Genomic DNA, 25,022 nt, shown 5'->3' on the forward strand with positions numbered 1-25,022 from the left:
CTCTGTTTTGCACTTTGAAATGCAAACTAACTCGGCTCAATTAGAAGCATTATAATCGACTAAATCCTGATAGTGTGAATATTTAATAGCATGTTTTATTCAACAGTCTTTTAAGTAGCTGAGAAAAAAAAAATGATACCATAAACAGGTGTGAATGACTAAAATATGAAATGTTAAACCAATCTGGGTACCAGAATAAAAGATATATAAGATATATAAGATATGAGGCATACACATTCATAAGCATTGAATAATGCATTCATAAGGCATTAGTTGTATATTTATAATATATTTTAAACTATTGCATTAAATATGCATTACTCAATGATTATGAATGTGTTATAAAGCCTCAATGTAGGTTGCCTTCAAATAAAGTGTTACTGTAGATGTTCTAGTAGATTTGAAGGAGAAAACTAGAGTGAAATAGAGATTGGGGTTCTAGAGAAACATGAAAACATGTAAGAAACTTTGAGGAATAGCCCCCTCCATTAACCCCCAGCATCCACAGCGTCCACAGTTAATCCTGTTGGATGTGGTTGGTCCTTCTTGGTGTTATGCTCACATTACCCTGTCATTACAAAGACTTGCTGTCTTGGTCACAGATGTGCCAGCAAGACGTGCACCCACAATTTGTCCTCTTTTGAACTCTGGTATGTCACCCATAATGTTATAGTGTGCATCGCAACATTTTGAGCAAAACTGTGCTCTTACCCTGCTAATTGAACCTTCACACTCTTCATATGCTCTTACTGGTGCAATAATGTGCAATTAATGAAGATTGGCCAGCAGGCTGCTTCAGTTTAGCCATGAAACCTCCCACACTAAAATGACAGGTGTTTCAGTTTCATTGTCCAACCCCTGTATATTCATTAGAAGGGGTGTCCACAAACATTTGGACTTAAACTGTAGATCAGTGCAGGACTGAATATGACATCATGAATAAGAGGAGACAAGGCAAACAATCACCATTCTTTATTTACAATAAAACTAACGCATCATTCCTACACTTATGTAAATAAGCCTTTCTCAAAGATTTGTAATAAATATACTATATTCGCCTTATTGCATAAGCTACTACAGTAGCACACAAAGTGTCATTGTTTACGTCCTGTAATAAAACGTCCTGTTTTTATGCATAGAAAAAAGGGCAGAAGGGAAACTAAGTGAGAGAAAAAAAAAAAAAAAAGAACGATATGCTAATAGCTTGTCTGGTAAACACATTACATTCGCTCACACAGAAGCACTGGCTTCACAAACAAGCAGAGTCGCCTGTGTGTGTGTCTGTATTTATTCACACACACACATTTCTGTACGTCTTCCAACACCGGTCCATGATCAATACGCAGTCTTTTGGCAGATTTATATTTTAGATATATATAGAATATGTTTATATATGATAATAATATATCTATTGTCTCCAGCTATAGGATATCAATCATCTTCAATAAGGCCAAAATATAAAGATTAATCCAACATCTAAAGCAGATATTAAGGAATCTCTGAGGATTTCACATTCGGACATTCCGAGCATTCTTTGAAGTGTGTGTGTGTGTGTGTGTGTGTGTGTGGACTGTGCACACTCACACAGGTACACAAACACACACTGCAAAAGCCATTAGTCTAGTAGAGGCATCAGGATATTTAAAAATATTGTTTAAATGCATTTCAAAAAAGCAAAAGCCTCGACTAACAGCAATAATAATAATAATAATAATAATAATAATAATAATAATAATAATAATAATAATAATAATAATAATCCCTTCAGGGGGAAATGAACAGATAAAGAGCTATAGCAGAGAGGCTGGAGATAAAGTCCAGCAGATTCAAGGCAAAATGTCACAACATCCACACACAGCAGCATCAGCATCACCTGACCGAGCAAATCTCTCTCTAAAAAACACACAAACAAACAAACAAACAAAAAACAACAAACAGAACCCAAATTACCATAACAACTGAACGATTGTTCTCCTCACAATAATATTATTATATTATTATATAATAAAGGGTACTCCTCTGCAGAGTGAACATGGCAAAATTTCCTATAGAGAGAGTGTTATATCACTGAGAGAGATGAAGAGAAAGAGAGAGAGAGAGAGTAATAGAGACAGAGTTAGGGAGTATACAAAGAGAAAAAGAGAAAGGAAGATAGCCTTAATTGATTAATTGATAGAGAGAGAGAGTGTAAGTGAGAGCGAGAAAGAGCAAAAAAGAAAGAAAGAGTAAAAGGGAACAAGAGGGAAGGAGAGAGAATAAGAAGTAAGGAGCAAAAGAGAGAGAGAGAGAGAGAGAAAGAAAAAATGCAAGTGAGATCATAAGAGAGAGAGAGAGCGAAAGTGAGAGCACAAGAGATAAAGAAAGAGTGTAAGAAATAGAGATAGAGAAAGACTGCAAGTGAGATCATTATTACGCTGTAAAGAGAGAGAGAAGAGAGAGTGAGCGAGAGAGCAAAAGAGATAAAGAAAGAGTGTAAGAAAGAGAGAGAGAGAAAAAGAGAGCACAGGAGAGACAAAGAACGTAAGTGATTAAGCGTGCAAGAGAAGATGCGAGTATGCAAAGAGAGAGAGAGAGAGAGAAAGAGAAAGAAATAGAGTGGGAGTTGAAATTAGAGAGTACACGAGAAAGGGAGGATGGGAGAGAAGGAGGAAGAAAACCGTAAAGAAAGAGACATAAAAAGTAAGAGGGAGTGAAAGAGAAGAGACAAGGTGGAAAAGAGAGAGATTGCAAAAGCATGTTGCATGAGAGAGAGAGAGAGAGAGAGAGAGAGAGAGAGAGAAATATTGTGTTTGTTACAGAAAGAAAGAGACTGTGAGAGAGAGAGGGGGAGGAAAAAAAAGAGAGACAACAGAAAGAAAGCATGTATGTGAGGATGAACTCCTCTCAGTGTTCAGTATTAGTGCCTGAGCTTGTGTTAGCTAGCTGAATAATCCTGACACTGTAAAACTCACCATCCTAACCAGCGAAAGCATCTTAAATGTAGGCAATATATATATCATCACTGTAGCACAAAAACCTTGTATCTCCAAAATCGCAAATTTACAGGAGAAGGGCAAAACCTTTATAACTTTCAATAGAAGTCAATGCAAAAAGCTTCAAGAATAAATCAAGATCAAATTATATTGGATTTTAAAACATTGTAAAATCTGATTAAAACAGCAGTTAAAAGAGTTTTCAGACCATAGAAACTGATCATGACAGATTATAATTTCATTACACTGCCAGTACCTGTATGAATAACAGTAAGGATGGCACCTACTGTATATCACAGTCTGATTTTAGCAAATACAAGCATTTCTAAAATCTTATTCCAACAATAAATTGTCTTAATAGGTTGCTTTTTAAGCACTGGTGATATCCATGATATGCCCAGAAATGCATATTCGCATATTGTTTATGACTATATCAAAATGTATCAATGTGTAAGCATAAATATATACTGTCATAAATATAAATATATACAGCTCAGGAAAAAAATAAGAGACCACTTAAAAAATGACGAGTTTCTTCTAGATTTTACCTAATTAAAAACCTCTGAAATATAATCAAGAGGAAGATGGATGATCACAAGCCATCAAACCAAACTGAACTGCTTGAATTTTTGCACCAGAAACTCATCCAAAAGCAGTGTGTAAGACTGGTGGAGGAGATCATGATACAAAGATGCATGAAAACTGTGATTAAAAAACAGGTTTATTCCACCAAATATTGATTTTTTTTTCTGAACTCTTAAAACTTTATGAATATGAACTTGTTTTCTTTGCATTATTTTAAGGTCTGAATGCTCTGCATCTTTTTTGTTATTTCAGTCATTTCTCATTTTCTGCAAATAAATGCTCTAAATGACAATATTTTAATATTTTTTATTTTTTATTCAGTCTCTTATTTTTGTCCAGACCTGTATATATTTCAATATTGCCCACATTTAAGGTGCTTTATTCTGTCTCTTGCAGTGCAGTATAAGATAAAAAGCCATGTATTGGACGTTTTAAAAGCCAGCAGCAATCAACTAGTGGTCACTTGAAGGTTGAAGGTCTTCGTAGTGTAGAGGAGAACATTTTAATAGGCAACGGTTTCAACGGTTTCAACTGTTTCAACGGTTTCAATGGTTTCAAAAGCAGACTTCAAGACTTCAACACTTCACTCAGCCTTTAGATTACGCCTTATTTCAACATTATTTTTTAAAGCTCTATCATTAAATAACACAAACCATATGTACTACAGTTCAGTTCTGCATGAGTCGGCCGCGAGCAGCCCAGAGTCCATGAGCAGTCCAGGTCCAGAGCTGGAATCCAGAGGTCAAGCTGTGGGAGATCTTCTCCAGGTCCAGTGCATGTGTTTAATAGGGACGAAGGTTCGGGTGGTTTAGGGCTACGCTGTGGTTTCTGAAAGCCTGGCATCGCTGCTGCCGTCGGTATCGAGGGTCTGGCTGGACTGCTGGTCGTCCTTCTCCTCCGCCTCGGCCGGCTCCTCCTCCGTTTGGCTCAGGTGTCTCCTATAGAGAGGGGGGCTGGAGGAAACAGAAAGTTCAAGTTCAAGTGTGATCAAATGGTGAAAGATTATTTAATCATTTTGTCTAAGCTCTCTATAGTAACTGGAGCTTCACTTTTTATTTCAAGCCTCAATGAACTTGAAATAAAAGTATCTAAAAGAAAGGGCTACAGTCAAAGCCTGTTTCAATACGGTCTTCAATACAGCATTCTTGCCAACCTTGACTCGGGACTTGAGGGAAGTGCTTCACATCTGTCTTACACAGGTGGATGAGGGTAAAGTGAAGAGCATATTTTATTAATATTAATTGAAAGACACTGAGTAAATGTATTATAGAGGTGTGCTGTACAGCAAAAGAGGTTTTCTAGCAGGAGCTACAAGTGGTTAGAGGGTTAAATTAGTAAAAAAAAAAAACTTAAACAACGTCTTCAACCAGCCCCAACCTACTATTCATTGAGCTTCACTGGCTACCGGTTGCTGCTCACATTAAATTAAAAAACCCTTTCAATTGCCTAAAAGGTGATGACAGAGCAGCTCCCTACTACCTGCACTCACTCCTAAAGGTCTATGTTACCTCCCGGCCGCTACATTCACACAAAGCAATCTATCTAGACTGTTCTCCAACATAGTTATTTTTATCAATAAATTAATCCTAATTTAATTCATTTTCAGTGTCTGGTGTGTGGTCTGGCAGAGGGTCTAGGAAGAGAGCCCACTCTCTAAATGATAAATAAATAAAGAATGATTTTATGGGGGTTAGCACATCATGAGGACGGTGTAGAAACAAACAACAAAGTTAAAGCAAGCAATTGTTCATGACAAAAACCTCAAGAACCTCAAACCATTTCCAGACTTCCAGACACTTTTCTCTCTTATTCGTTAACAAATTAAGCTCATCCAATTCTTCACTGCATCATTAAACTATACTCTAAAGGCCTAAAGGTCTAAATTGTATCAAAAAGTTAGAAAAATAGTTGCTGCAGTTTTACCACACTACAAATAAGCGTGCTGTGGAGGTCTGGCTAAATGAACTAACTTCTCCAGGGCTGCTGCTGTTGCGTTGTAGTCGAGTCATTTATCACACGGCCATTCAGTGCAAATTAGTATGTGCGCCTGCATGCACAGGCCTCCCCGCCTCACCCCTCTAAACAAACCTCGTTCTGGGGAAGGAGGAGATGATTAGATGATAAACCTGCTTTGAGGAAAACTGGTGAAGCACACCATGCTCTTCCACAGCACACAAAACTAAAACTATATAACATAACAAGTCATTAATTTCAATCTCCTCTCAAAGTTCAGCTTAAACAGTGAGTGTGTTTACATGCACTTCATAATCTGTTGTTCATGCCAATAAACAGCCCTAATATTAACACGACTTACTTAAATCATCAGATTTCTGATGGCATGTTTTAGGAGTCACACCTGGCTAGAAATAGCGGTACGTCCCCCCAAACAACAGGTGATCTCAAGATCTCAAGACTTGCACTACATGCAGAGTTGATAATGGTTAGTTAGTGGTTATACTGGTGAGAGGACTATCCTACAGTTGGTCCAGCAGCACACTGTTGTTGGTAATTAATGTGTTAATATGTAACACCATGCCGTTCCTCCGGTCACCTGCTGTTTTTTTAATCATCTTCAGGCTTGTAGAGGTACTTCATCACCAGGTTGTCCATTTTCTTCTTCTTCTTTTTCTCGTCTTTCCTGCTGAGCGGTCTTTCCTCCCCTGGACCATCTGGTCCTCTTTCCCCATCCGATGCGACAGAACTCCTGCCCACACCCTTCTTGATGCTGCTGGAACTTCTGTAAGAAACCGTGGACCCCGAGCTGGATTCTGAGGAGGATTCTGATTCAGACGATTCGGACTCTGACTCGCTTTCCTTCTTCCTTCCCTTCCTGGACCCTTTCTTTCCTTTCTTCTTGGAGCTCCTTCTGCGATCCTCTTCTGAGGAGCTCTCAGACTCGGAGTCTCGATTCTTCTTCTTCTTCTTGCTGGATTTGTGGACGCTGCTCCGGCTGCGGCAGCTGAAGTTGCTTAAGCTGCTGGTGGATCGACCGTAGTCCAGCGCAGAGCCAGACGCTGAGCGCCGCAGACTGGAAGCACTTCGGCCTAGAGTTTCATCGCCAAAATCGCCATCTCTTAGGGCACTCTTGACACTGCGTACGCTCTTACGGTCATCCTCATCTTCTTCCACTCCTGCCTTGTCCTGATCTTCATCTGAGTCTTGAGTACTGCGCCGTTTGAACTTGATGGGTTTGAAGCTGAGGACTTCATTGATTGCTTTCTCCAGATCAGGGTCTAGATAGTTGCGATGTCCAACCGGTTTAATGTCCGTGCCATCTGAGGTGTCTTCACCAGTGCGGGCTTGGGTAGGGGTGGACAAGCTTCTGGCAAGAGAACGAGGGCTGTAGGCTGAGATACCTCCCTCACTGAAGGCCACACTCCTCGCATCATCATCATCATCGTCAAGGTTCAGACCGAACTCGCTCAGTCGGCTACTGCGAGCCAACGAAGTTCGGGATATGGCGCTCACACTTCCAGGGCTCCTTCCACCGGAGCGTCGATTCAAGCCAGGACTACTGGAAGTTCCGTAGTCACTACGACTGTCATCCTTCCACGAGGTGCTGCGACGCAAGCTGTAGCTGCTCAGAGTTGACTTGGCATCATCGTCATCATCGTCGTCGTCAAAGTCACGGCGCGTCGAGGCTCTGCTCGGTGCCACAGAGGACACAGTCGATTCTTTATCGAACTCCGGGCTACTCTTGGTCCAGCGTCGGTCGAGACCTTTTCTGGCCATGCTCGTAGCCTCAGAATAAGCCATGGAGATGACAGAGCCTCGGTCGTCTGGGTCATCTCCTGCCTTCTCGCTGGATTTGCTCTTGGCTTTGCGGAGAGCCGAGCGGTCCAGGTTGTCCGGCTGCTCTTTTAAAGTGCTGAAGAGGGAGCTCTCATCGCCCATGCCTCCGATTGAGTCTTTCAAATTGGAGCGCTTCCTGTAACTGAGGGTGCTCATCACAGAGACGGACCTGCTCAGGTCGCCATTCTTGGCATCTTTAACTTTAGCATCCTGCCCTTCTTTACCCTCTTTCCCTTCTTTTAAATCACAGACATCAGCATTAGCTGCATTGGGGTATTTTTGGCTTTTGGGGGAATGAGGACAGACAGATACGACACAGACAGACGGGGGGGAGAAAAAGAAATCAACAATCCAGTGATTCAGAGAGGATGGTTTTGAAAATGGAAATAATGTATAAAAATTACATACTGTATGATATACCACATTCGATTTAAAATGGATAAAGGCATAGCAGAGCAAATTCACTGAAGAATATATATATTTTTTAAACTAAGCACAGCAGATCCTGGAAACTGAGGCATGAAATAAACACTTTCAGTAGTCTGTTCAGTTTCAGAAAACTGTTAGGGAAAGGCTGTAATATGGCCATGCACTGCCTAGCCAGTGGATGCCTCAGAGGACGCTATCAGAGAATGCTCCTGTACCATTCTTATATACTATACCACTAGGTAAGCAATAACTGTATGAAATACTTGTACATGTGTTTAAAAAAAGATCTATAATTAGCTGTCTATGCTATATTTAAATAATTGCTATTTAGGGCTATTCATGCATTTATTCTGCGCTTTTTTACAGGTGTTTTTTTTAATCATTTTCAAATGGTGCACACCAAAAAAGAGAAAACTGCTAAGTCAAAATATAACTGTATATACAGCTCTGGAAAAAAAAGAGACCACTTCAGTTTCTGACAAAATGTCATTTAGAGCATTTACTTGCAGAAAATGAGAAATGTCTGAAATAACAAAAAAAGATGCAGAGTTCAGAAATTTGGTGGAATAATACTGGTTTTAATTACAGTTTTCATGCATATTGGCATGTTTTCCTCCACCATTCTTGCACACTGCTTTTGGATAACTTTATGCCACTCCTGGGGCAAAAAATGAAGCAGTTCAGTTTGGTTCGATGGCTTGTGATCATTCATCTTCCTCTTATTTATATTCCAGAGGTTTTCAACTTTTAGGTGATCTTTTATTTTTTTCCAGATCTGCATATACATATATAGCATAAAAGCATTCTGCATGTGTTTGTATAGCTGTAGATGATTATGCATAATTACATAAAGGACATAATCTAAAATAAAACAAGCACAGCAGATCTTAGAGACGGAGGTATGAAGTAAACACTTCCACTAGCCTCCTGGCCAGAGGGGCTGTGATATGGACCTGCGCTGCCCAGCCATCGGATGCCTCAGCGGACCCTATCAGCGCAGCTCCCGCTGCAATATACCATTAGGTAAGCAATAATCGTAGGAAATAGCCCACCACTCCACACAGCTCCGGGTAACCCATCCCCAGCTTCCTCCTCATCTCCTCCTTACCGAGGGCCAGATAAGGAGACTTGCTCTATCATCTCAGGCCCAGGAGGAGGGTTCTCTAATAAGCAGCTAGAGATGCTCCTACTAACCTTGGGGTCTTCAAGCTGCCCTCGTCTGATAGAGTCTTGGCGGAGCCCTTATTCTTGGAGAGCCATGATTTCACCCCATCCACACGGTCCTCCACCTCCGAGTCCATATCCGAGTCGTCTCCACTGAGAAAAAGAAAAAGTCTGAATTAGTGACTGACTCTAATAATAACTATAATAATAACAACACCATGCCTTTAAGGGATAAGGAAATATGCATCGACCACAGTTACTGTATACAATCAATAGCAAAAAACTAATAAGGACTGTAGTTATTGAAATTAATTTGTATTGATTACTTAAACATAACTAAAGACAAATAAAAACCACACTGTTCTCATTTCCCATTATATATAAATCTAGTAGAGACAGATTATATGTGTCCAGTATCATTTATTTCACTTTAATCCTGGATATATGGAGATATTTGGGTACCACTTTAAAATAAGACTACCTTTATAAAGGGTTTATAAATGGTTTACAATTAGTTTATGAATGGTTACTAATTAGGTTGTAAATGCCTTAAATATCATTAATAACCAGTTATAACACATGCATAACAAGGCAAACAATGACCTGTTGTTTGCCAAATAGTGAACCCACAGCCATCTTTATTGTTGCCCTTTCGACGTATGCGCTATAACTGATTATTTATGATTTTAAGGCATTTACAACCTGATTAGTAACTAATTGTAAACCCTTTATAAACACTTTATAAAGGTAGTCTTAGTTTAAAGTGGTGCTGATATTTGGAGTGCATTATTATTAGTATCGTGACATTCTGGATCATTGACTTCTGTTACAAACCTGATTAAATTCTTGTATGTTTTGATATCTCAGTTAGGGGTGTGCAGCAATATGTATGTAATAATAACATTTTATTTAAACTTTTCTTGAAATAATGTTTGTAATTCAGTGTTTTGTCATATCGCCAGGAGTATCGTGATCGTGAAAATACCGTGAAATATCGTGATATTATTTTAGGGCCATATCGCCCACCCCTGATTGAAAGTCAACAGTTGATTACAACAGAAAAAGAATAAAATTGGACATCACAGAACATTGTGTGAACACTATATGAGATGAGCATGCCTGGTTACAGTGAAGAGCGCAGGGAGATACAGTAACAGGATACCCAAACCAAGAGCTAAACCTGATAGATCAGCTGTGTTCCGTAATTAAACACGTTTAAATACTGTAAATGAGTTCACGTATTACGCTGCATATATAAAGAGAGGAAATCAAGCTCTGAAAACGAAGAACATCTTAAATAATGGCCTGTTCCATACATTTAAATGCACCCGAACGCTCCTCTTCCTTTCTTAAGTGTATAACACGTTGCGATGGGGCTGCAGAGTGAAACTAGAATGCAAATTGTCTCTAGAAGGCACAATTAACTGTGCCAGGCCTGTCGGCCTACAGTAATGGCTTTCTGTCTCCAAGTCTCTGTGAGTATTGTTACCGAAGAGCTGGCTGGTTCCATGCAATTCAGGCCAGTCGATATCCAGTAGAAAAGCATGCGAGAGGGAGTGGGAGTGAGAGAAAGAAAGAAACAAATCTACGAAAAAAAAAAAACTCTCCTCAATCCATTCTCATTTAAACGCCATCGACATATGGACTGACATTACCAGCCCACAGCCATCTGTGCATTCAGTGACATAAAGGTTCAGCAGGTTCCTTTATCTTCACGTCTTGTCAAAACAATAGTGCCTTCACCATTCCTGCCAATTTATTATGAAAGCACTGCAGATTATACAGACTATAGATTTATTCTGTGTTAGACTGTTTAATAATACAGTTACTGGCTAGTCATAAAGGTCATTTATTAAAGGAGCATTGTGTGTTTTTTTGTCAGTAGATGTCGCAAAAGAGCATCAGCATCTCAAACAAATGCTAAAACAAATGCTTGTTTTCTGACACGCCTTGAACATCTTTTTGGTTCAAGCTTACCCAAGCCTGGCTGCAAACTATTAGCATCATGGCTAACCCGCTCCAGCCCTGCCAAGCCCGGCAACTGAGTCTATTAGCATCACTGCTCCAACCCTTTGAAGGCTGGCTGTTAGCATTTTGACTAACCCACTTCAACCTTGCCAAACCTGGATGTTGTGTTAGTTAGCATTGTGGCTTTAACACTGCTGAGCCTGAGCTACTGTGTCTAATAGCATCTCTGCCCCAATCGATCCAAAGCTAGCTGTTAGCATCATGACTAATAGACTTCAATATTGCCAAAGTCGGCTGTTGTGTCTATTCAGCACCACAGTTTCAACACTACTGATGCCGGTTATTAGCATCACGGCTAACCTGCTCCAACTCTGCTGAGTCTGATAGCATCACTGCTTCAAACGATCCAAATCTGTCTGTTAGCATCATGACTAACCCACTGCAACCTTGCCAAACGCAGCTGTTGTGTCTATTAGCACTGCGGCTTCAACACTGCTGAGGCCAGTTGTTAGCATAAAGGCTAATTCGCTCCAACTATGCCGAGCCCGGGCTACCATGTCTAATATAGCATCCCTGCTCCAACCGATTCAAAGCTGACTGTTAGCATTGTGACTAACCTACTGCAACCTTGACAAAACACTGCAACCTTGACAAAACTAGCATTGTGGTTTAAACCCTGCTGATGCTGGTTGTTAGCATCACGGCTAACGCGCTCCAACTCTGCCGAGCCCGGTCTCCCGTGTCTAATATAGCATCCATGCTCCAACTGTTCCAAAGCTGATCGTTAGCATCGTGACTAACCCATTTTAACATTGTCAAACCTGTCTTTTAAATAAATTAGCTCTTTTCTGCTGCATAAATGTTTAAAATATCAATTTTAGCACTTTTAATGGAACTGCTATGGTTTTGACGGCACACTTAATCAGTGCTTAGCTTTAACAACAGACCTGAAGCAGTGGTCCTATGTTCTTTAAAAGATTTCTACTTATTTCAGGGCAAATGTAACCATTTAACCATGTAACCACATTTCATTTTTCCATCAAACCGACAAGACTTGACCTGTTTTCCTTCCCAAATGTTCTGTGCTGAGCTGACCTGCTCAGATCATCTTATCACTGATTATCTTACCCTCTTGAACTGTGCTCCCAAAACACAACAGCATCTTTCTATCAAGGCCAGGCTTTAAATCCCACCATTTCCACTGCAGTTTTCATTTACTGTAAGCACTACAGCACTTTGGAGGCCATCTCAGAGCATATGCCAACCTTGGATCTACACTGATGAGAGAACACATTATGACCATCTGCCTAATTTGCTGTTGGTCCTCTGCGAGCCAACAAAACAGCTCTGACCCACCAGATTCTCTGAAGGTGCCCCATTATATCTGGCAATAATCATTAGCATTAGAAGCAGATTCTTAAAAAAAAAATAATAATAACGCTGTGAGCTGGTTGAAAAATCGAGAATTTGATATGTTCTTCCAGCATGTTACAGTCCTAATCATCTAATGGTCAACTCTACTACGATTCTGAAGGTTACGGCAACATCTTGGACTCTTTGTCAAAATCCTTAAGCCTCTAGACTCATTTGATTTCATGTCATTTGAGATTTCACGTCAATTTCTTTGGTCCTCGAATAGAGCCCTGTGGGACTCCACCAGCTATTCTAAATACAGTGTTTACCCATTAACTCCCAATAGAATCATAAAACTAGGGTTCCACAAAATTTTAAACCCTTTTTGAAACATGTATGCAGTGTTTAATGGTACACAGGGCCCTGCCACTGCCAAATGTTACTGACGTTAAGGGTGTTGGGATCCAGATCTAGATCCACAACGATCTTCAGGCACATGGTACATGTCTACTTAATGTCCTCACGAACGAACCCAAGGATTCCTTGCAAAACTGGCCCACAAACTGTCTTTCTTTCCACAGTACAACACTGCACACATAGCTGGTTAATCATCTGATGTAAAAACAAAAAAACTGGAAGGACAGGAAGGAATATGATTGGTTCCCCTTGAAGCAACATCATGTCACGAGGTTAGTTTGGACCTGGACCACTGTAGGTAAGTTCTCACCACTGGGAGGACTGGGAGGACTCCCATAAGCAATGCTCTTAAAGAGACAATCTACAAATACTACTGAATGCAGCTAATTAAATTACCAAAGCATTAGCTAGATCAACTAATTATGTTAAATTGGAAAATACTGCTTAGAATGGCTGGTAAACAGTGTCTGATAATGCGACTAACAGCACAATATCAATATCAATGGAGGCGGGACAATATATTGATATTGCGATATATTGTTTCCTTTTTTGTTTGCGATACATTATCAATATGTGGCATCAAATATTGATATTGCAGCCCACTTTGACCCTCTAAAGTTACTGCTTCATTACTCCACATGGTGACGCAAATCAAATGAAAAGGGTAAACCTTGGTGGGAAGAAAAATATTGATCGCGAATAAATCCAACAAATCCATAATTCCTGCTTTTAGTTCATTTAGGAGTATTTTAATCTTTTCAGTAACACAGATGAGGTTGAGTATCATTGACAATTGCAGTGTGATATATCAAGTATTGCAGAATGATAGTATTGTAATATTATCAGTATCGTGGGAAACGTATCGTGATAATATCGTATCGTGAGATGCCCTGTGTTTTTTACTCTAATAAATAAAAGTATGATTGGTTAATACTTTGCTAATGTATTGATAGCTCGACTACAACTCCTACAACTACAACTACTTCATGTACAGCAGATGGTCTCTTTCAGCCAAGACCGTGTCTGTCAATCACTTCATTCCTAACTCAAACCCCGCCTTCTTATGATATAGCAGAATAAGTTTTAATAACTAGTTTCTGTGGGGAAAAATAATGTAATAAAATGATGCAGCAATATTAGCATAGGGAAATTTGAATTAGAATGGTTGGACACAGAAGATGGAAAGACATTTACAAAAGAAAAATGGCGGAGCTACACGTCATACTGCAACCAACCAGCAGAGGCGCTAGACTTTCGGTGTCTGAACTTTGAGAAACGCTGCAAAGCAGAGGTTATTATCTGCTGTTATAAGCTCCCAGTGACCCTGGCACCTATTCAGCACATGTTTTAGTGATGCTCCACGGCCTATAGAGCAGCAGCCACTGGCAGGTGTACCAGAGATCACAGTCTGTCCTCTGTAGGCCCTGAGGGAGAGAGGAAGGTGAATCACAGTTATGCCTGATGTGATCTGTGATCTTTTATGGTGCCTGAAGCAATATTTGACATTCCAGCACACAGTCTGTACACACATTACCTTTCCCACTGGCCAAAAAACACAGCACAATACACAATAAAACAATACAAAACACACCTGAAAATCCCAAAATTCTAGGAAAATACTTGTTATTTCCATCTGTTAGCCGTCCTGCTTGGCTGCAGAACAGCGAAACTGTCTTTCTCAAAACGATAAACGCCCATGAGCCTTTTTTTTTCAAACCTATCAGGGTCTCCTTCCTTCAAACAACCTCTTTTCTCTCTTCTGAGAAGCTCTGGAAACTACAAGATCTGAATAACCTGCAAGGTTTACTGTAATACTCATAATTTTCCCTGATAGACAATAAATAGGCCAATCCAACAAAGGGTGCCATTTGCTTGTTGTAACTTTAACAAATTAAAATCTGAATTAAAAACTCTGAATCTAATAATACATGTATTTAAAACATGTTTTAGTCAAATTCAAGCAGCTAAACGTAATTTTTTATAAGGTTTTTCATCCAAAGATGGTTACAAAACTCATATGACATTTAAAAAACATGTTTAAAAGCAATTCCACTCATTCCTTTGATATTCTCTCAAGAAAATCTTTATTTTAAAGAAATGGTTGACTGTATGTTTAAATAATTGATATTTATGACAAAAAAATCACTCCTGTTCCTGGAACTCATTCCAAGTTTTGAGTAACAGGAATGTGTTTTTAGCAAAGGATTAGCAAAAACATGACAAACAGCTAAATGGCGACTATGCTAATAGCATGAGGACACCGAGCACATCCTAATGTGTTTTGTATTAAAATTTAAAATTGGTATTTTAAAAATAAGCAAATAAAATCTAAGAATTAATTTAGGTAACAGGACTGAGTGTTGAGATTGAGCTCCTCATAGTCATAGTCATAGTTACAATAAGATTAAATATACAGAAAAACAAATGAGAATTTAGTTTTTTTCATGGTCTTCAGAAGAACCAACTGATGTGACTTCCTGTTGTAGAATGTTCCCGATTTTTCAGATAAGGTAATGTGTTACTGTAATAGGACTGAGTGAAAACCAAAGACACAACTAAAATGTGTATTTTACCTTAAATATTAAAGATTTATTATGAAAAATAAAATAGTCACACAAAAATGCAAAAAATCTCTGAAGGATTTTAAGAATTATATTTAGAATTATTACAAGTTTATAGTTAAAGTTTTCCGTGTTTTAAGTAGTTTTTATTAATGTTTTTTTTAATTACATATCTTACTTTTATCTTACAATTAGGTTAATGTACAATACATTATGCTTAATAATAAAATCTATTTTAAAGTTATTTTGTGTGCACATTCATACAGAAATGGCACCCATTCGTTGAAATGGCCCAAATATAGTATGTATGATAAAAACGCTTACCTGCCCTCTGTATCTGAGGGAGGTCTGAATGAATACAGAGCAGTTTAATAAGCGATATTAAAAAGTGTTTACTGCAGACTGATCTGTTGCAGACCGGCTCTGAAGCTGTGAGAGGCTGTGTTCATCTGCTGCATTAGCATCACAATCTAATCACGCTGTTGTGGGAGATAGAGCGCAGTTGTTCTTTGGTCCAGATCTCATGAACTAAATCCAATCATGTTCCTGCGGACGGGATGAGGGCAAAGTAAAACCCCCTAATTTTATTATGGTTGAAAAATACAATTGAGAATATATATATATATATTTCCAACTATAGAACTCTCAATCTTTTGATTATTTAGCAATGATACCTCAGTTATCTCAGTTAGATCCATGGAATGTTGAGAGAGGGGCTGAGAGATAATCGATTAGTACCTAAAGTAGTATATCATGTATACATGTATCCAAGCAATGACACTTACAAGGCCATAATAGCATTATAATCACTAAACAAATCTTGAAAATATTATTATACCACAGTTAGTTAGGATCCTGCAATGTGATTGGCTGAGAGGAGTTTTAGGAGTGACATTATCAGCCGGTAACGCCCTGTAACCGAAGCTCTCCATATATTACTCCGCCACATACAGGTAATCTAGTAACGATGCAACACTTACAAACCAAATACAAACCATTGTGCATTTTATAGGAGCCGTTGGATCTCATAGATGCACAGTGCAGAAACATCATGTCTCCAATAGGCGGCGCAGGCAAAGGCGCGACACCACAAATAAATATAAAATAAGCCCAGTGATTCACAAATATACATTATTACACACATTATCAGCCACCAATATCAGGTTAAGAGTTGTTATTATTAAAATAAATGCTTACGTGTAAATATTTTCCAGTGAATAAAGGGTATTTTAAGTTGAATATAAGGTGGCTGAAAATAGGGGAATCTGTAATTTCACAGGTCTTGCTGCTGGGGGCGCCGAAGTGAACAAAACTTTAATTCTTAAAAAAAAAAAAAAAAAACATTTTCTTTCAAAATCCGAACATTAATCAGCTGTGACAACAGAGTCCTATTGGTTGAATATCTCTGTTCCACACAATCAGATTTATCATTAAAGTATAAAGTATTAAAGCATTAAAGTATCCTTTATATACAAATAAATGAGCACAGCAATTTGAAAATATGCATTATTACACACATTATCAGCCACAAATATCAGATTAAAAGTTGTTATTATTAAAATAAATAATTAAGCGTATATACTTTCAAGTTAAAATAGGGTAATTTAAGTTGAATATAAGGTGGCTGAAAATAGGGGACTGTTGTGATTTCGCAGGTCTCGCTGCTGGGGGCGCCGAAGTGAACAAAACTTTAATTCTTAAAAAGTTATTTCAAAGTTCATTGTGCACTGGAAAAAACGTGTTTTTTGGGGGGGGGGTTTTGTGGGTGAGTGAGGTGAATTCATTGGGTGAATGCAGCACTTACAGCGCAGCTACAAACAGAGCAGCAATGGAACTACTTTAACTGGCGGAGTGTTTATAACCAAACAGATCCTATTTTCTCCTTCTCTTTAACTCAAACTCTTTCAATAAACAGTGATAATGGAACTGTGGTATAATCACAATAATAAACTTGAGGTTCGTGCTATAACGTGTAATATTGGCACAGCTGTGCTGATTTACTGTATACTTAGCCTGCAGCCTTGTGCTACGACTGCATCACAGCAGTGCCAATATTCCCTGTTATAGCACAAATCTCAAGTGTATAATGGTGTACTGTGCCTCACTAAAAGAGATCATAAGAGTTCATAAGAAAACATACAGGAATCTAAAGCATATGCTGGAAGTGACACGCACAACCACACACACACACACACACACAGCTGCGTTTGGACAGAGGCGCTGTGTAAATGGAGTGCTTTGCACTGGATGTCACACCCAATTTGCGTCCCGTGCCTTAAAACCGCCGGGGCTGGAACCGCTCGGCTCCCAGCAACAAACACACACAGCCCACTTCAGATCCCGACATTAATCAGCTGTGACAACACAGTCCTATTGGTTGCATATCTCTGTTCCACCCAATTAGATTTATCATTAAAGCTCCTGTAGGTACCCTCCCCCCAACACCCCCTCTATACCACCCCTATACACCCCCTACACCCCCCACCCTCCTACTCCATTTACTTCTACTGTTCACTCAACCAAACCCTAACACTCACACTGCATTATACACATAAACACACACTCACACACACAAAGCATAACATTAATCAAAGCACACAGCGGGGAGCGCGTCACACTCGCATAATAACGACTCTAGTTAACACCCGGAAATAATAAACCCACACTGCACAACAAGAGTTCCTCTACTCCACTACTCAATGAGTCTGCACTTTATAATATACTAGTGCATCTCAAAAAATCTGAATATTATAAAAAAAAGTTAATTACTTAATTTCAGTAATGCAGTTCAAAATGTGAAATGTATATACTGTATTATATAGATTTGTATATAGATTACACACAGAGTGATCTATTTTAAGCTCTAAGTTTACTTCTTTTATTGATGATGATAATTAAGGATTACAGCCAATGAAAAAAAACAAAAATCAGTGTCTCCGAAAATTTGAATATTATATATCGTCGCTGTCCAATGGAAAACAAGTATCTCCATTTTTGTCGGTTTTTAGTTTACTACGTAATTTAACAAACTGTCCCTTAAACTGTGCCAAAATTTCTTAATGAACGGACCCACAAAAATACTTTAAAATGAACAATTGGTCAAAGGTCAATTGGTGCTTTTGGCAGTGTACCACGTTCTGCTGGAAAATGAAATCCGCATCTCCTTAAAAGTTGTGAGCAGGCGGAATTATGAAGTGCTGTAAGATTTTTTTTTTCCGAAAAAACGCTGCACTGACTTTGGACTCACGTATTGAATTATTAATACATTTCTGCTGTTTGTAACAAACCAAACGTGTGAAAACGGGAAAAAATTGGTAGAGTTGTGATTATTATAGGTGTGTTAAACACCTTCCTCAGTGTAAATAAATAAATGCACTAGGCGCCAGCTGCTACGCCAGGAGGCAGGCTATGCGTAGTCTATATATGTATATGTATATATATATATATATATATATGTATGTATATATGTATATATGTATATATATATGTCTATGTCATTATCAGTACAGTGATGGCGGTGCTCGGAGCTGAAAGGTAGCGTTATGAAATGTAAACAGTGGTTTTTAATAAGCTTTTTGTGCATTTTTAAAGTTCTTAATGCCTCATTTTAAATGTCAGGACTCTTCAGATTCTAGCAATGAGGTGTGGAGCAACTTTGAGCTAATGGTGGATAACGGTGTAAAAAGTGATTTATCGTGGCAAAATATGCCCCAATATGGCCCAATACAGTGTGCTGGGCAAAATAACAAAATTACTGGATCTCAGAAAGCTATGCTATGCTAATTGCTATGCTATTCGACAAAGGTAAGTACTTTTTTTTATCATGTTTTACTACACCAAAAGTTCTATTTTACACCGGAGTTCTCCTTAAACACATCTATCCCATACCCATCACTGTGATGCTTAATCTGACCACATATGTGGTGATAAACCACTTCTCTGAAACAGCCAATGGACAGCAAATCCAGCCTGGAAAGAAGCTTCTGCTTGGAAACAGTGTGGACTGATCCCTCCACTGCAAGCTCATCAGCTTAGTTTAACAGTACGCTGACTGTGTTCGGGGGTTAAAAACACAATGAAGCAAAATCGCACTGTACAGATACATGGGGCAGATGCAGTGATTAGTGTCAGTGGTTAGTAGTTTGATACACACATGCAGGATAAAACGGATGAGGGATGGTGTTAAAAAATGCTTAAACACATTAAAAAACAAATGAACACGTCACATATTCAAGGAGAGACCAGATGTGTGTGATTTGCATGGGGAAAAAATGGTAATATCATGCAGATCCGTTAGAATTGTAGTCTTTAAACATGCAGCAAGTCTTAATACAGCGCCACACTGAGGCAAGCCATTTAATTAACCTATAATGACACGAGCGATACAATACATAACTCTAATAATCTGTATTAATAAATAAGAGCAAGATCTCTGAACCGCGATAATAACAAGTAAAAATTTATAAGATTATAAGATTATAAGGTGCACTATTTTCAGGTCTATTTTATACATAAGGTGCACCATATTATAAAATGCATTACATGACACTAGTAAGGAACAGGGGTGTCACCATTTTTTTTTTCTTCTAATTCAAGTCAATCAAGCTCTGGATGTTAATCTACACAGATTTCTCTCCTGAAAACTGTTTATTTGGGTGAGTAAAGTGCTTCCGCTTACTTACAGGAAGTTTAAAAATTTTCCAGGTTTCTACTAAGGCTGGGTGCAGCAGCATTAGCATTAGCAGATAACTGCTAATGCTAGTAAATGCCGCCCGACAGCGCTAAGTGTTCCAGGAACCCCGGGCGATATTAGCTAGCGGTTCTTCGTACATAACCTTGTTTATGACTATAAACACACAGGCTACAGTTCAATATACTAGTGCAGTTAGCGCAGTTAGCGGCTAATGCTAATACTGGTCCAGGACTGCTGCCCACTGTGGGTGGTAATGTTTAGTCAATGTATTTAATAGCTGATTTCTATCATCAGAATTTCTACTAGTAAAATATTGCATTTCAGAGATCTTGAATTATTTCTAGATTTGAATTATTATTAAAATCTGAGTTATGTATTGTATCGATCGTGTCATTTCAGGCTAAAATGGATTGCATGTAATCACAAAACTGATGAAAACCAAACGTCAAACAAACATCAAAGGGGAAAACGACGAATATTTCAGGTCCTCACGTTTTGTTCTTCCTTTTCTGATACTTTGTCACCATATCTTGTAAACTGTCACATGACACACAGACAGAAAAGGAAAGGAGAAAAGAGAGAAAAGAAAGGATGAGTGAGTCCGAATCCTACGAAGAAGAAAAAAGAAGCCGATCTGAAAGCTCCTCCTGCGATGTGGTGCAGCAGAAAGAGATAGGATGAAGCACTTTTATCATTGCGATTAAATTATATCAATTTATTAGGAACATTGTGAACACACTAATACTGTGTAGAACCTGTTTTACCTCACATAATGGCCTCAGTTCATCATGGCATGGATTCCATAAGAAAACATTGTTTCCTTCAGGTTTAAACATCCTATTTTACAGCACCAGAAATGTGTTCTATTAGATTCAGAATGAGCGAATAAAAAAAAAATAATAATAAAAAACACTGAACTAATATTAATGTTCAATAATTGTTGAGGTGACTTTTGTGAAAAGGTTCATCTTCATGCTTCACTCAAACAAACTGTGTTCTGTTGGCCTTCCATGCTGTTGGTGCCAAAGTCTGATCTGGGGTGGCAAGGTTGCTTTGTGATAAGCACATAAAAATGCAAAAAAAGACACATAAACAGAGATAATTCTGTAACTATTAAAAGTAGAAGTCTTTCTTTCTTTAGAGAAATTACAGATGAAACCAGAGAACAGTGAGTACTGACTCTACATCTTCAAAAAACTCTTGGAAACTAAAGAAAACTGAAACAGGAAGAGTCACGCCTGGCTGACCCACATGGAAACAGCTTTAGCCTTTAGCTCAGCTTAACATGATTGATCTACAGGGATTGGACAATGAAACTTAAACACCTGTCATCATTTTAGTGTGGGAGGTTTCATGGCTAAATTGGAGCAGCCTGGTGGTCAATCTTCATTAATTGCACATTGCACCAGTAAGAGCTTGAAGAGTGTGAAGGTTCAATTATCAGGGTAAGAGCACAGTTTTACTGTTAAAATATTGCAATGCACACAACATTATGGGTGGCATACCAGAGATCAAAAGAAAAAGGACAAATAGTTGGTGCACGTCTTGCTGGAGCATCTGTGACCAAGACAGACAGCAAGTCTTTGTGATGTATCAAGAGCCACGGTATCCAGGGTAATGTCAGCATACCACCAAGAAGAACCAACCACATCCAACAGGATTAACTGTGGACGCTGTAAGAGGAAGCTGTCTGAAAGGGATGTTCGGGTGCTAACCCGGATTGTATCCAAAAAACATAAAACCACGGCTGATCAAATCACGACAGAATTCAATGTGCACCTCAACTCTCCTGTTTCCACCAGAACTGTCCGTCACCACAATCAATTATTGTGGTTTAAAACCAGGTGTTTCAGTTTCATTGTCCAACCCCTGTAAGTCTCAGTTTTAGCAGTGAAGAGAAGAATTAGAGGTATGACAAGTGAAGAACTGCAGTAATAAAGTCTTTGAATGATAAAATGATAAAATAAAAAAGCACTGCTACTGTACTACTATACAATATGGGTGTTCTAAACATTTGGACTGGTACTGTATGTTTTAGGAAGCACAAGTGAATGTTACTGTCTGTGTGTGTGGTATGTCTTAGTGTGTGTATGGTGTGTGTGTGTGTGTTTCTCGTCTTTGTACAGTGCTTCTCCCTGACCTACTATTTGCCTGGGGACAGAAAGTGAAGGGGAGGTATAAACTATCACTCTCTGCACTGTTTACTTTAGAGACACACAGAGGTAGTATAACTCTTCTCCACCTCGCTGAAAAGCAGCCTCCTCAGTGGGACGCTAAACAAGAAGTGGAAAAAAAAAACAACCACACAAACACAGACACAAGAAACAGGCTCCAGGGACGCCATTAAACCAATCCGCTATCACAAACAGGGAGAGAGAAAACAGCACACAGATAAAGAGCTGAGAGGAAAAAAAAAAGAAAAGCAGAGAATAGAGCATGGCTAAAACTCATCCCACCAACCAAGAGTCACAGAAACTAAAGAATCCTCATATCTCATAATGCATAAGTAATAAGAAGCCATTTTAATATTAACATTTAATATTTTAGCTGAAGGGCCAAGCTGTTAAGAATACATGAGCGAATGTGAGAAACCTGCAGATATTTTCACTTAAGAATTAAAATCTTACATCTTTTCTTAAAGAAGTGTGCACAGTGTGATGCAACCGAGAGCAACAGGGCTGAACTCTACTACTGCGCTGCGCTGATGTACCTGTTGATAAGATCGTCGTTATCGTCGCTCTCCATCTCGTCCTCGATGGCCGCCTGTAGATCCCCGATCCTCTTAAAGGCCAGTTTCAGGTCTGCCTGTAAGCTCTGATTGGCTGCTTCCAAGCTCTCAATGTCCATTTCCTGTTGGAAGAGAAACGGCACTCGTTTTTCACAAATTTTAACAGAGGTTCGGCTAAACAGATTCAATTCAACTTAACTTAAGTCAACTCAAGCAAGTCAACTCAAGTCAACTCAAGTCAACTCAAGTCAACTCAACTCAAGTCAACTTAAGTCAACTCAACTCAACTCAACCCAACTAAACTAAACCCAACACAAGTCAACTTAAGTCAACTCAACCCAACTCAACCCAACTCAATAGAATGGAGCTGAACGGAACCAAACTAACTGCGATAAAGTTAATAAGTAAAGTGTCTGGAAGCCAAACTGAATTAAACTCAACTAAATTGAGGTTCAATTGAATTTACAAGAATAAAACTGAAACTAGCGATGGGCGATATGGCCTAAAAAAATCAGATTTTTTTTTTTGTTTGTTTTTTTTCCTTTGGGGTTAAAGTGCAACAAGAAACAAGCCGAAAAACAAGCTTGCAAATGAGATGGCAGACAATATCATTATAAATATTAAGCTTAGTTTCAATATACTGGCACTGGATAATGCACTTTAAAACTAACAAAAAAAATATTCATTGTGCTGCTTCCTTTAGAAACATAAGTGTTCAAACTAATCATACAGCGAGGACCTGTTTGGTTTGCATCATTTGCGTCGAGTGTTTTAGTTCTTGATTTCAAAATCCTTCTCTATCAGACCTACAGAATCCCTGCTTCAGTTTACCAGTTCGTGTTTCTTTCGGCTGGCCTCCGCCTCTTTCTTGGCGAGTTCGGTCATCTCCTCCTTGGTGTCGCGGATCTGCCGCTGTAAGCGCTTGTTCTGCTCTTTCTCTCGGTTCTCGCTGGCGGTTCGCTGGTCCTTCTCCTCCGTCATCTTCTCCAGATTCTCCTTCAGTCGAGCCACCAGAGTCTACAGGTGATGAGAGAGTGATGAGGATGGGGTGATGGGGTGATTAAGTTGGAAAGCATGCATATCAATATTGAGTCTTAGGATAGAATTTACCAAATCCTTTTTATGATCTGAAATCTATTGATTATTCTTTTTGGTCAGTATAGTCTGCCTACTGAGACTCAGAAACCTATTCAGCTATTAATCCTAATGATGTAGAGTTATTTTGGAATTGTGGAGTCCCACAGAGGTCTATTGTAGGGCCTTTAAAACTGATATTAATAACTGCAATACTGTCGTTGCGAAATTGAAGAACTGAATTGTGGGACTTTAAACAAGGTTTACCAAGTTCAGCATTAATCTAAAGATATGAAAATTACAGGTGAAAACGTTATAGATTACAATCCTTAATATTTGAATGCAAAGAGGTTTTCTGGCATACCACTTTAAAATTTAAATAAACTACATTTAAGTTTGTGGTCGTATGGTGACAAAATGTGAAAAGTTTTAAGGGGTATGAATACTTTTGCAATCCACTGTAAGCAACTGTAAGTGTTTTCTCGTACCACCAGTAGTACACATACCATAGTTTGAGAACCACTCGCAATGGTTACAGGTGATTGCAAAAGTATTCATACACCTTAAACTTTTTCACATTTTGTCAGATTACGACCACAAACTTAAACTTATTTTATTGAGATTTTAAGTGACAGACTAACACAAAGTAGCACAAAATTGTGATTTTTTCAAATCAAATAAAAATCTATAAAATTGTGTGATGTGTAAAAGTTTTCAGCCCCCTTTACTCTAAAACCCCTAAATAGAATCCAGTGCAGTTAAATACAAGGAGAGCACTGGTCACAGAAGCAGCCGAGAGACCCATGGTCACTCTGGAGGAGCTGCAGAGATCCACAGCTTAGGTGCCACAAGCCATGTAGGGGACACAGCTGAATCCCATTGAGCATCTGTGGCGAGATATGAAAACTGCTTTTCATAACTGAAAATCTTGGCTTTTCATCCAATCTGGTTGAGCTTGAGCTATTTTGTAAAGAAGAATGGGCAAAAATCTCAAATCTCGCTCTCTAGATGCGCCAATCTGGTGGAGACAAACTCTGAAAGACCTGCATCTGTAACTGTAGCTCTTAGCTACTTAGCTCTACTAAGCATTGATTACAATAAAAAGTTCCAGTTTGTGTTGGTCTATCGATTAAAATCCCAATAAAATACATTTAGGTTTGTGGATGTAAGGGGACAAAATAGGGAAAAAGGTTCAAGGGTTATGAATAAGTTCGCAAGCCACTGTAGACATACTGTACAAGAGATTTTGTTAAATCTGCATCGTCATCATGCAGGCTGTTAACAGC

At 38.8% G+C, this 25,022-nt stretch overlaps 1 protein-coding gene across 9 annotated transcripts in view; it reads right to left on the minus strand.

Annotated features, from left to right (window-relative positions):
- Positions 1 to 957: 957 nt before the first annotated feature.
- The window catches only part of myo18aa (myosin XVIIIAa), a 137,025-nt gene continuing 112,960 nt past the window's right edge, over positions 958 to 25,022 (minus strand). For 6 of the 9 annotated variants that reach the window (XM_049468791.1, XM_049468788.1, XM_049468795.1 and 3 more), the window contains 6 exons: positions 23,494 to 23,679; positions 22,645 to 22,784; positions 20,427 to 20,471; positions 8,973 to 9,095; positions 6,109 to 7,632; positions 4,425 to 4,510 (listed from right to left, as the gene is read on the minus strand). In XM_049468791.1, coding sequence (XP_049324748.1) covers positions 6,120 to 7,632; positions 8,973 to 9,095; positions 20,427 to 20,471; positions 22,645 to 22,784; positions 23,494 to 23,679 — 2,007 coding nt within the window. In that variant the 3' untranslated portion in view covers positions 4,425 to 4,510; positions 6,109 to 6,119. Of the gene's footprint in view, positions 4,511 to 6,108; positions 7,633 to 8,972; positions 9,096 to 20,426; positions 20,472 to 22,644; positions 22,785 to 23,493; positions 23,680 to 25,022 lie in introns of all 9 variants that reach the window. The other 3 variants (XM_049468794.1, XM_049468790.1, XM_049468797.1) reach the window with 2 other exon arrangements.

This window comes from Astyanax mexicanus, chromosome 20, assembly GCF_023375975.1.
Source record: "Astyanax mexicanus isolate ESR-SI-001 chromosome 20, AstMex3_surface, whole genome shotgun sequence".
NCBI lineage: Eukaryota > Metazoa > Chordata > Actinopteri > Characiformes > Acestrorhamphidae > Astyanax > Astyanax mexicanus.